The sequence below is a fragment of the Polypterus senegalus genome, chromosome 1 (genome assembly GCF_016835505.1).
Source record: "Polypterus senegalus isolate Bchr_013 chromosome 1, ASM1683550v1, whole genome shotgun sequence".
Lineage (NCBI taxonomy): Eukaryota > Metazoa > Chordata > Cladistia > Polypteriformes > Polypteridae > Polypterus > Polypterus senegalus.
Window position 1 is genome coordinate 172,079,526 of NC_053154.1, and position 14,073 is coordinate 172,093,598.

At 38.0% G+C, this 14,073-nt stretch overlaps 1 protein-coding gene across 2 annotated transcripts in view; it reads left to right on the top strand.

Annotated features, from left to right (window-relative positions):
- Window positions 1-14,073, top strand: part of crocc2 (ciliary rootlet coiled-coil, rootletin family member 2) — a 232,484-nt gene that overhangs the window by 210,658 nt on the left and 7,753 nt on the right. For both annotated transcript variants that reach the window (XM_039763044.1, XM_039763051.1), the window contains exons 31-34: window positions 688-1,128; window positions 2,942-3,091; window positions 5,419-5,619; window positions 11,361-11,492. In XM_039763044.1, coding sequence (XP_039618978.1) covers window positions 688-1,128; window positions 2,942-3,091; window positions 5,419-5,619; window positions 11,361-11,492 — 924 coding nt within the window. The remainder of the gene's footprint in view (window positions 1-687; window positions 1,129-2,941; window positions 3,092-5,418; window positions 5,620-11,360; window positions 11,493-14,073) is intronic.

Sequence of the window (14,073 nt, forward strand, 5' to 3'; positions counted from 1 at the left end):
GCTTGAATGTTCTCACCATATCTTTGTTTTCTTCCTGCCACTCCACTTTTCTTTCCATATTCAAAGGTAGTTATCTTTATGGTAATTCATGACTCTGAATTCTTGTAGCATAAACAAGTAGAGATGTCTCTTAGTCATGATTGAAACTACTCCAGAGATGTTATTTGAATGTATAAATGTGGAGAGCTGCGATAAAAACTACATTCTCCAGAACATTAGTTATAAATAGCAATTATGATATTAGATCATTTTTAACCATAGGGTCAATGTTTGGCTTTTTAAGGATTGCACGTCTAAAATTTAGGGAATAGAGCGAATGCAAGACTGTTATTTATAGTGGATGAAATACACAGGCGTATAGCAGGCAACACCTCACCTGATTTTCCTTGCAGCTCAGTTTTACGTGCTTTAACCTAATGAATCGTCTCTTTCTCTGTAAGTTTCCAATATTTCTCCTTCAGATCTTTGCACCACCCATAAAAAGTTTAAATGTACTAGTCAAAGAAACTGAGGCCATGACCGGTCTTTCCCCCAAACAAAGCTCAAATTCCATTTATATTTTGCTGAAATTATGAACCAAGAAAAAAGATCCAGTTGACAAATATAAGAAACAAATATATAGTCTGTATTTATTGTGTTTAACTATTAATATCATTATTCTAAACTCAGAAGTAACTGTTTTCACAGGAAAAATTGGGTCGACTGACTCTTCAGGATGGGAAACTTGAAGCAGAGAGGCGAAAGCTGAAAGAATCCTTAGATGCGTCAGAAAGTCGCTGCACCAAGCTGGAGCTGTCACAACGCACGATGGAGGGTGAAATACAACGGCTGCAGATGACACTCAATGAAAGGGACACTGAGCTACTAGCATTGCAGGAACGAGTGTCTGGCCTGAGCAGAGAGTTGGCCACTAGTGAGGACAAGGTGACATCCCTGCAGGTGTCCGTGGAGAGGCTGAATGTAGCTTTGGCCCGTACTGAAGATGGAGAAAGTCAGCTAAAGGACAAGGTTCAAAGTCTCTGTCTGTCACTTAATGACACTAGTGCCAATGCGGGTGCTTTACAGGACCGTGTGTCCCAACTGCAGAAAGCACTGACTGCTAGTGAGCAGGATCGGCGTCTTATTCAGGCAAGTATACGCATATGCGTCTGTTAGCAGTCAGAATCTGAGCTCTGGGATATCTCACAGCCAGAAGCTGCCCTCCATAGCACAATGGCAGAAATTTGGTTTTATAGACAGAGACAAGCTTATACCATTGTGCCTCTTCAAAGATACGTTGGCAAGGAATAATTAAAAAAAGGTTAAAAAATGTAAATTGTGAAAAGAAAAACCTGTACACAGTTAAGGGAACTTCTATATAGTAGCCTGTTGATTTACCCTGAAAAAGCCCAATGCTTCTAATATCTTTTTTGCCCTCATTTTTCTTTTCCATCACACTTTTTTATTTTCTGACCTCATGGGGACACAGCTCCCTCTCTTTGGTGTTCTGTTTTCTGTTTTGTTATTTTTAGTAAAATGTGGTTACTAAATGATTCACATTTCCCATAGAGAACTACAGTATTTTTAGCATTTGCACATAAATGTAACTTGTTAAAAAAATTTTTGAAGTACAGTATATTCCCAGAAAAATTAAGTCTTTCTAATATAATACAATATATTGGAACATTTAAGTTATAGTTATTCAACAATCTAGTCAATGTTTTTTGGTGTTTTTTTTGTAAGCTGCTGTTTTTATTGAGGACCTTGGGGACCCAACATCTAAACATGGATGGGATGCCAGATGAAAGCATTTTTGGCATTTATTATGTTGATATGCAGTGGGGTATCACAATAACCTAGGGTATTGAGGTTTAAATCTGAGTTGGAGGCCTTGGTTTCGGCCCCTCCCACCACCACACTCCGCAAATTCAATTTAATTCAGTTTTTGTTTTCTTGTATAGCATGTACAAGTGTAGTGCGCAGTGACACGTTCTAAGGCACAGTGAAAGTATGAATGCAAGTATAAATTTTACAAATTAATAAACAGAAACACATAAAGACATAGATTTGTCTAAAAACAGAAAATAAAGTCAAAACTGATTGACATAAATGGAAACCAAAAATTTCTGTCCATTAGTTAACTGTTGAATAGTGACCAGTTGACAATGGAGAAGAGGAAAACAAAAACTCCAGTCAGCATCATAAACATCTTGGGGGTCCACAGTCAATTATAACAGAGAAAGTCAAAGGCAAAGTCAGACACAGTCACAAACCTGTAGACCTCTGCCAACTAGCCACTAATGCCAATGCTCCCAGTGCCTGAGATAACAATCCAAAGATATGCTTTCAGAATGATCTAAGCCCCCAAAATGATCTGATGTCCCTCACCCAGCAATCAGTCCTACCTAGTGCCCATTGCTGCTAAACTATGTAGAAGGTTGAAATTTGTACACTCATGATTGCAAAAAATCTACTTTAAAAAATACAGTAGCTGCATTAAACATGCAGCTTTATTTTTGCAGAATACTGTATTGCCATGCATTAATCCCTTCCATCCATTATCCAACCCGCTATATCCTAACTACAGGGTCACGGAGGTCTGCTGGAGCCAATCCCAGCCAACACAGGGCACAAGGCAGAAAACAAACCCCGGGCAGGGCATCAACCCACTTCAGTATGCATTAATGGATGCATGTTAATTTTTCAAATTCTCTTGGGCATAAATGATGCACCATAGGTATTGTACACCAGTCTGCACAAGGTGAACATTTTTTATAAATATAATATTGTCAAGGAAACCCAACACTTGAAGAAAATGTTCAGTTTCCTATCACAATGAAATTGCTGAGCACTATATAAAGATTTGAACTCTAACTGCATCTCTTCTTAATCCTGTAATTTTTTCAAGTCCTTTAGCATTTTGGCAGGTCATTTTCAACTTCTTCTGCTTTACATTTGGTAGGAACGGCTAGATTCTGCTCGGGAATCTCTGTCTGAGTGCAAGAAGCAAAACCACACCCTGATGGAAAAGGTTCACACCCTACAGAGAGAGCAAGAAGACAGTGAACTGCGACGGCTGGAGCTCGAGAGCCAAGTGAAACAGCTTCAGGAGGTCAGATCTTGTGAAAGTCTTATTACTGATGCTTGATTATACATGCTGGAGACAGGAATGGAAACAAAAAAAGAAGGAAAACTAGAAAAGCTGGCATGGACACATAATGATTCTAAACAATAGAAAGATGATACTGTGAATCATGTGCACATTTAGATACTAAAGTTCTTAACTTAACATGCACACGTACCGGTCCCGGTACATAACAACGATTTTACGACGTCACAATCATATCACAGCCATGTGTGCATGCCCCTCTGTCATGCACCTCAACATACTACACATCAAATGAAAATTCAGAGTCTCGTCTTTCCGATGATATAAACCATTTTGACACACAACAACCACAGCACTGACACTAAATCCTTTTTTACAGAGAAGTAAATAAATAAAAATACTTTTAAGAGTTGACTTTTCCTACCTTTGACTACCTTTGAAGGCTCTCTGCCAGTCAAACATCAATATTTCCAAGCAATATTGATCTCATTCTGTCCGTAAGGCTCCAGGGAATATAATCCAGTAAAACGATTAGGTCCAAAACACACGATAGATCCTCAAAGGGACAAAAACTCCAGAAAATGTTTTTTAACTCGAGACTAGCTCCGACTTTTTTTTTCATACCTATTGGTCATATCAGACGTAATTTGTTTCTGTCGGCAATAACCATGCTAAAGCATGTTACAAGGAAGTGTTAGCTTCTGATTGACACCTAAGTTGGCCAATTACGATGGGCCTGGGGGGTGACTGGCACCTCGTATAGCCAACGAGTGTCACAGACAGCTGAACGATGACGCAAAACTCCAAACCCTGGTAGAATCTACCAGTTTGATTGGACGCTGTGAGTGTCACTCCAAACTTACAGCCAATGAGCAGCTGAGCACGTCGATATGTAACTTGCCATACCAACTTGTAAACAAAACCGAAACATTTGTGCCAGTCTGCAGACTTGGTGCGTGGTTGTTTATTGTGATTTCACCTAATTTTTTCGCATTTTAAATATGGATAAAAGTACAGATAAACGTAAATACACTCTCGATTAAATAATAGATGCATGTACGTGGCGTGACAGTGATCAATCGGACCAGGTGACGTCTAATGGCAGAGAGCGACATGTGACACGCCCTTGTGCTTTCTGCCTGCTAACGATTGCTACAATCAGTGGCACGTGGAAAACGCTGAGCTGTATTGTAATAGTTTGTAAAAAATGTATATAGTTTGTGTGCATTTTATTAAAAAAAAAGTAAAAAATAAAATATATATATATATATATATATTTTTAGCCCATAAGACTTGTTTTGACTATTTTTATATTGAAATGTGTATTTTTTATTGTTTTTATTATGGAATATGAATTTCCATAACTAATAGAGTGACACTGTATGTAGATATAGATTCCTTTAGGTGTAAGCTTTCAGTAGAGCCCTCATTGATATATGTGGGTTGAAGCATTCAAAAGTTATTACACTTTTTCCATACGTTCCAAAATGTGGATAATGGATAAACCATAGGTCTCTCTAAAAAGCACCTGGACATGCCCACATAAAAACTGGTGTAAAAATGTCATTTTTACAGGTATTCTTTTCAAATTTGAAGTTGAGTAGTCAACAAGTTATTCTGTTGGTACATAGTGTGTTTCTGTCCCCACCTATCTACTGCAGCTATAGAGGCCTTTATTTTCACAAAAAAACTTAGGAGAGAACAAAAAAATTCATTTTTTCTGTGAGTTCTAACGTGCATAACTTTTGATCAGTCACACCTACACCTAGAATCACCACCTAGTGATTCTGACTACTGAGGGTGAAACTAGAGAATGTTACCTTTACAAAGAGACCAAACATGTGTTTATACTCCAGATAGTTGAATAACAGCAATGATTCTAATTTGGAGAGGTCCAATTAAAAGCGATTTAGCAAAAATGACCTCGCTTGATAAGGGGTTTAAGAGAGCTACTTTTATCATTGAATAAGCCAGAAATAATGAAACAAGGAAGCAATAATTAATGTTTCAGTAAAATGTAGAGAGTAAGAGCCAGAATTTTGAAAGCTATTTTTTGATGGCAAACTGTCAAATGGCAGTAAAAGATCCAACAAAAAGACAATAGCAAGAAAGGACAGAGGATGGAGTCCAGGCAGCTTCTGAGCCACAGAAACTGCCAAGACATTGAGTGGTGGGCACACAGAAACAGGATGAATGAATGGCATGGACAGAACAAATAACTGCAGGACTCAGGAAAGGACGTGGCAAATGAAAAAGGCCTATTACTGTACATAAGCTGTCACCATAAAGTTACAACAATCCGAGGTATAATTGCTCTTTTTGTCCTTCAGATGCTACGTCAGCGACAGGTCAGTGAACAAGAAGCCCAAGAAGGAACACGGCTGCTCGAAGAGGACCGGCAGGCTTTACAGGACAGAATGACTGCTCTCCAAAAGACTGTAGCGCAATTAGAGAATGAGCGTCGCGACATAGAGAGAGCCATGGCACGCATGGAAAAGGACAAGGCTGCCCTCAGGAAAACACTTGATAAGGTAAGGTAGCCTGCAAAACCAGATTTCCAGCATTTCTAATGAGTACTATAACACATTTTTGCTGTAATTAAAATTGTGATGCACACACTGATAAAATTAAAATATTATAAAATATATATAAAATACAAAAAAAAAAAAAACGTTGAGCATTTTATGTTTAGCCATGCTTAAACATTCAGGGCTGATTGGCGTTCTCATGAGTCTTGGCCAGTCTGAGCATGGGAAAGGCGCTATATAAATAAAATGTATTATTATTATTATTATTGTTATTATTATTATATATTAGCTAATGACTGAGTCCAAATATAATTCAAAACATGTTAAACATAAAATGTTCTGAAATAAGTAAAATAAAAGTTTCATAATTTTTTATTTGTGGACCAACCAAACTGCAGAATTGGTTGACTGGAAGGTAGTGATGAGCGAAATGATTTCTGTAAAATTGAATTTGCAGCAGAACTCAGTGTTTCACGTCACAAAACAAAAAACATGGAACAAATTGCTTCCAGCGAAATTCGTGCTATTGACAAAGATGAAAGGTATTTAGTCATGTCTGGAAACATTTATATTCTTTATCTTCACATGTGTCCGCCTGTCATTTCATATTTAAGTAAAGATCTCTAATAAACAAAAAATTACTAGATTAATTTCCTGTTATGTGTAGACATTTTCTTGAGTTGACAGACGTGTTTTGGTATATGACCATAATTTTACCAATTGTAATGGCAACCTTAGCAATCAAAATCCTAAAGATGCATCAGAGATAGATGCATATCATATTTAAATTAAGATCTCTAATAAACAAAAAATCAGTAGATATGTTTTCATAGTACAACCCTCATTTAGCCAACTAAATATGCATCAGAGACAGAAAAGGAACTTTGATTCTTCTTACAATTTCTAGCAGAATCAAGAAACAGGAAAGGGCAGTGGCTTAGTAGTCAAGATGGGAGCTTCCCATCAAGTATTCCTTTTGAGAAAACCCAATAATGTGCACAATGAGATGTTTTGGTATGTCTTTGAGTGGAATATATGCAGCATGTCACTTCTGAAAAAAAAATGCACTGCGCCCCTCTGCATTGATGTAAATGAGGCATACTAAGCAATACTGCACATTACATACATACATAAAGCAGTTTTGATAAAGATTTATTTTAAATGTATTTGTTTCATTAATGAAAAGCTATAGCTTGCCTCTTAAAAAACAAATTATTAACAAGAATCTAATTTTGCCTCCATTTTTAATATGAACAAGTCAGATATTGACTTGAGTCATAAATCATAATCTATCTATCTATCTATCTATCTATCTATCTATCTATCTATCTATCTATCTATCTATCCTAACTGTGGGAATAAGTCCGGGTTCAAACAATATGTTTGTATGTGTATATAAGTTCTTCATTCATCACATTTTGGTTTTCTACAAAACATTGAACCTGTTAGGAAAAGTGAATATTGTAAGAAATCAAATACATGTCCATAGAAAGATGAATTATCAATTAAATACAAAATCTGACTATCTTTAAGATGTCAATTTTAGTAAAGAGGATTCAGTGTTACTTGGATAGTTGCAACAGTTTTGTTTCATCCAGGATATCACTGGATCCTTCAACATTTTGATGCCTCCCCTACAGATTTTTTTCTTGATGCCAATTCTGCCCATTTGTTATGTAATATTATGTTATATACTCTATGTGGATTATGCAGTATACATACATATACCTTTATTTGTTTTGATATTGTTTATTTATTTCATTATTTTTTCACTGTACCCAGGTTTGACTCTCAAATCAGGTGCCTTTTACATTTAATGTTCATTCCATGTTTTAGTTCTTTTCATTTGTTATCAGAACCTTGCCTGATGTGGATACCAGTTTTACTGTTATTGCTGCTGTTTTAGGTTTTACCTATAATAGACTAGCTATAAAAGAAATTGCTATAAATGGATGTTGGTTCTCCTTCATTTGTGTTCATTTTCATTTTTCATGAAAATGTGAAAAGCTAACTATAGACAGATACATTATATGGCCAGATATATATGGAGTCCCCTCCAACTTGTTGAGTTCAGGTATTTCAGCTGCAGTCTTTGTTAAGAAGTGTATAACATTAAACACATAGTCATGCAATCAACCATTGACAAACATTGGCAATAGTATGGGTTATGCTGAAGATCTTAGTGAAATTAAATTCGGCTTTGTCAGAGGATGTTATCTTTGCCAAAAGTCAGTATGTGAAATTTCTCTTCTGTTCAACCTGCCCAAGTCATCCGTAAATGCTGTTATTATAAAGTGGAAGTATTTAGGAGCAACAACAGCTCAACCACAAAGTGGTAAACCACACAAACTCATTGAGTGGGGCTACTGGGTGCTGAAGTGCCTAGCACATACTGTAAAAATCACCTATCTTGTGTTGCATCACTCACAGCAGAGCTTCACACTGCTTCTGGATGCAACATCAGCACAAGAATTGTGCATCAGGAGCTTCATAAAGTAAGTGTCCATGGCTGAGCAGCTGCAGACAAGCCAAGTGTCACAGTGTTGTAAACTATGCTGCCATTGAACTCTCGGGCAGTAAAAATATGTAGCAATGAATCATGCTTCAATATCTGTCAGTCTGAGGGTTTGTTTCAGATGCCAGGAGAATGCTGCTTTCTGGACTGCATATTGCCTACTGTAAAGTTCTGGTAAAGAAGGGGATAATGTTCTGTGGGCTGTTTTTCATGGTTATGCTAGGCCTGTTGGTTCCAGTGAAGGGCACAGTTAATGCTAAAGCTTAGAAAGATATTTTAGACAATTGTGTTTCCAACTTTGTAGCAACAGTTAGGGGATGGCCCTTGTCTGCTCCAGCATGACGTGGCCCCTATGCACAAAGCCAGGTCCATAAAGACATGGTGTGGAGGAACCGCACAGAGCCCAAATCTCAACCTTCTGAATAACATTTTGATTAATTGGAATACTAACTGCTTAGCTAGCTTTTCTTGTTCAACATCAGTACTTGAACTCGCAAATGACTGAATGTGAACAAATTCCTACAGACAATTTCCAAAATGTTGTGGATGTACTTTCTAGAAGAGTGGAGGCTGTTATCTGGGGGAGGTGCTACATTTTAATGCTCATGGTTAGCTAATATAAGTGTGATGGTGTCAACAAACTTTTGGCCATATACTGTAGATAGATAGATAGATAGATAGATAGATAGATAGATAGATAGATAGATAGATAGATAGATAGATAGATAGATAGATAGATAGGTAGGTAGGTGGGTAGATATGGCACCTGTAATCACAAGATGGTGCCAGAGAGCCCAAACCACAAACCCAGCAATACAACGCACATTAACAGAATAAAATAAAGGATATTTATTCCTCAGTGCACCTCATCCTAGCAATGTGCCTCAATTATACAAAAAATGAATAAAATAAACTGCTTATTCTTCCTCCTTCTCTAACTCCATTGAGTGTTGCCCACTGCCTCCAAACTCTGACTCAACTATATAAGGCAGCAGGCTTCTTTTTTATGCCCGACCGAGGAATGACTCTGGTATCTTGCCAGGTATTCTGGGGAGCACTTCCAGGCCATAAGGAAAGGAGGGAGGTCTTTCTCCCGACAGCACCCTCTCTTGATCCCCAGGGACCCCAACAGGGCTGCACTTCCTGATACCATGTCCCAAATGGGTTCCCAAACAAGGACCACTAACACCTGGCATATGGAGGATGGAACCACTCCCGACTCATGGCTTCTGCGGGTCCCTCCATTAACTTACACTGACCGGGTACAAGTTATTTATTTGTTCCACCAGCCAATAATTTTTGTGTCGTCGTACTGGCCTCCCACTTGGGTAATGGCTTCTTCCCTGTCTTATCTGGGATGTCCATTCTCCTCAAACACATCATATTCAGTACAATAGATAGAGAGGCATTAATGGATCATCTTATATTATAATGGTTACCGATGTGAAGTCAGTTCACAGTTTGAATAGTAGGTTTATCTGTTCTTTGAATTTAAACATACACCTTTATTCCTATTAATAAATTCACCCAAACAAGAATGAGAAAATGTTGCTGAATTTTCTATCTGTAATTAATAGTCAATACTGCCCCTTCCCACTTGGTGCAGCAACAGTAATGAGGTCATTTTGATTTAGGAAGCGCATACCTGAGGCACATTGTTTATGTTACAGCATTCTCCGTACAGTTACTTTTGGACAAGTCTTAGCTATAAGTCTGTATGAATCTGGGGATACTGTACATTTTGGCACATTTAAGTTAAAAAAGTCTCACATACCCACGCATATGCTTTCACATACTTCGTGCTTAGTATGATACTACGCAGCTACTGGAAATCTTTTCCGGCTTTCTGGGATTACAAAGTTCAATTTGCTCTCTTAATCACCTGGAGCGCCACTCGAAGAAATAGGATTCCCTCACATCTGGTCTCTGTTATCCTCAGGGGTTGTAACTGCAAACCAACCCCATCTGCCCAAACTGAGACACTTTTCCTATATCAATGAACACTATTCCAAATCACATTAGCATGCAATTTAGGGTAAAAAAAAAGGTATTTAGCTTCATTCCCCTGTATATGTATAAGATTACTCTTTGTACCATAATGCATCTTGTTTGTAAAGCACATTCAAGGAGTGCTAACCTAGAAAGAAACTTGGAGAACAGTTTTCTTAAAAAGCAAAATATTGTATGAAAAATAATTATGGTATTTCTTTGCTATTGCACTCCTATCTGTATAAAATCTCACAGTAAACTTTACGCTCAGATTGCTCTACGCAAATGGCCTTTGAGAAGCCATGTTAACAAAGCTAGATTTATTCATGAATAATCAGAATAATCCAATTATGTGGCCAAACCCTTAACTGGGCTACTGTTAAGCATTTTGTAGTCTGCACATGTCCGTTGCACTTTGTCAGCCTGTATGTATTTGCTTCACACACGTTTTCAGAAAACTAGGGTAGAAACATCCACAAAGTAAACTTCCAGAAGCAAATGTTCAGGCGGTCACATTAGTCCTTCTCCTCGCTGAAAAGATCTGTCTCAACATTTTAGAAATCACTACATTTGAGCTGAAAATGCAGAGCTCAACTCAGCAACACAATCAAGAGAGCAGTAGTGTAACACATTAAAAAGATTGTGCATTATGTTGTCCAATCACTTTATGATTCATGAGTAACCTAATATTTTATTGAAGTACAAATACCTGCAATATTGTTTTTCTAGCAGCACGAAGCATAAGTAACGGGTCCTTTGCAGGGCTCAGTCACACAGACAAGCAGAAAAGAGTGTGCCGTGGGTAATCTAGTAACAGAAATTTATAAACAAAGTGTCAATTTGACTAATCATGTTTATAAAACACAAGAAAATTATCACAGGCGTCATGCTTATTTTCAGGTTCATGGTAGCTGATGATAACGTTTAACTCTTTTTGCACAGTTTAATGACGTCCGAGCATTTTGCCAAAGGAGAACTCCAGAAGATTATTTGTACATGTAAGCGTGGATTATTAATCGGGTTATTCAGCTTAACTCAATTATGTGTGTACATGTAAATGCACTGACTGTGTTGTTTCAGGAAACCTGAATGCTGTAGCCAAAACCGATAACCAACGAGAATTAATATTTAATTTTTCAGCCATCTTTAAGTTAATGCTTTCTGCGGCACCATTCACATTGAATACCACACCAAAATTTGACAAGTTTGTTAGTATCTGAAAGCTTTTATTGTTTTTCAGGTGGAGCGTGAGAAAATGAAGCAGGAAGAAGAAGCAATGCGTTTGGGTGCAGACAAAGGTCAGCTTCATCAGTCTCTGAGTAATGCTGAACAGGAGCTTTGTGAAGTCCAGGCTCAAGTGCAACAGCTTCAGGTGAGCAGTCGATCAAGTCGATATTACACCTGGCATTCCAGTCTGGGCTGTGGGACACATTTGCTCAACCCATGCAGGTGTGTTCAGTTATACTTTACATTTCATAAATGCCATTTGTCCTGCCTCGAACCAGTTGCTTGGACTCCACAGAGCACACACAATGACAGGACATGACTCACAAAAAAGTGAATATAAGATTTTAAAGTTAACAAGCACACGTTTGATGAGTCCCTATTCTGTTCAAACTTTTGTTTGGCTCTTTGAAAAAAAGAAACTACAATAAAAATACAGATTGAAATCTTTCCTGTACACACAGTTTTTCACAGTTCAGAATGGCGTTACTCCAAACTCCAAACTTATCCCTTTACCAACTCAGCGGGCTCCAAGGCACAACCCTTGTTGGAAATTGGGGAGTTAGAGTCCGAGTTTAGATGAAATTATGAAAGGACTAAGTATATGTTGTAGTCCAATGATGGGTGAACCTTGTGGGGATTTTTAGTCTTAAATAAGATAAAAAATCCCTTAAATGTGCAATACTGTGTAATAAAGTTATGTCAGCTCACATCTCAGATGATGCACATGTTCTGGACTGGCCTTGTGGAGTAACATGGGACTACATTTCTCTTAAGTAACAGAGAACCATTTTGGGAGTAGAGGAGTCTATTGAACATCATTCCTACTCTACGTACTGATATAGTGAACATTTGAACCTCACAGCTGTCAGGGTTTAAGAAAATATTTTCTTTTTTTTTTTTTCATTTTTTGCAGTTGCTACCATTTTGTTGTTAAGCATTTCAGTTGTGTGCTGTAATACGTGTAATATCACGGTGGTTTCCTATTTAAGTTTGAACTGCATATCATTTGGCAGGTGAACTTTGCAAAAACTTAGGATAGTCTTAGTAAAGACTCTGCAAAAGAACAAATAATTCTTATGCATCTTTTTGTAAATTCTTTCCCCTTGGAATGCAACCAACATCATTTTACTGACCTCTATTTATTCCTGTCTTTATTTACCAATTTCTGGTTTACTGGTTTGACCCTTGCCAGTATACAGTGGTGTGAAAAACTATTTGCCCCCTTCCTGATTTCTTATTCTTTTGCATGTTTGTCACACAAAATGTTTCTGATCATCAAACACATGTAACCATTAGTCAAATATAACACAAGTAAACACAAAATGCAGTTTTTAAATGATGGTTTTTATTATTTAGGAGAAAAAATCCAAACCTACATGGCCCTGTGTGAAAAAGTAATTGCCCCTTGTTAAAAATAACCTAACTGTGGTGTATCACACCTGAGTTCAATTTCCCTTAGCCACCCCCAGGCCTGATTACTGCCACACCTGTTTCCATCAAGAAATCACTTAAATAGGAGCTGCCTGACACAGAGAAGTAGACCAAAAGCACCTCAAAAGCTAGACATCATGCCAAGATCCAAAGAAATTCAGGAACAAATGAGAACAGAAGTAATTGAGATCTATCAGTCTGGTAAAGGTTATAAAGCCATTTCTAAAGCTTTGGGACTCCAGCGAACCACAGTGAGAGCCATTATCCACAAATGGCAAAAACATGGAACAGTGGTGAACCTTCCCAGGAGTGGCCGGCCGACCAAAATTACCCCAAGAGCGCAGAGACGACTCATCCGAGAGGTCACAAAAGACCCCAGGACAATGTCTAAAGAACTGCAGGCCTCACTTGCCTCAATTAAGGTCAGTGTTCACGACTCCACCATAAGAAAGAGACTGGGCAAAACGGCCTGCATGGCAGATTTCCGAGACGCAAACCACTGTTAAGCAAAAAGAACATTAGGGCCGTCTCAATTTTGCTAAGAAACATCTCAATGATTGCCAAGACTTTTGGGAAAATACCTTGTGGACTGATGAGACAAAAGTTGAACTTTTGGAAGGCAAATGTCCCGTTGCATCTGGCGTAAAAGGAACACAGCATTTCAGAAAAGAACATCATACCAACAGTAAAATATGGTGGTGGTAGTGTGATGGGCTGGGGTTGTTTTGCTGCTTCAGGGCCTGGAAGGCTTGCTGTGATAGATGGAACCATGAATTCTACTGTCTACCAAAAAATCCTGAAGGAGAATGTCCGGCCATCTGTTTGTCAACTCAAGCTGAAGCGATCTTGGGTGCTGCAACAGGACAATGACCCAAAACACACCAGCAAATCCACCTCTGAATGGCTGAAGAAAAACAAAATGAAGACTTTGGAGTGGCCTAGTCAAAGTCCTGACCTGAATCCAATTGAGATGCTATGGCATGACCTTAAAAAGGCGGTTCATGCTAGAAAACCCTCAAATAAAGCTGAATTACAACAATTCTGCAAAGATGAGTGGGCCAAAATTCCTCTAGAGCGCTGTAAAAGACTCATTGCAAGTTATCACAAACGCTTGATTGCAGTTATTGCTGCTAAGGGTGGCCCAACCAGTTATTAGGTTCAGGGGGCAATTACTTTTTCACACAGGGCCATGTAGGTTTGGATTTTTTTTTCTCCCTAAATAATGAAAACCATCATTTAAAAACTGCATTTTGTGTTTACTTGTGTTATATTTGACTAATGGTTAAATGTGTTTG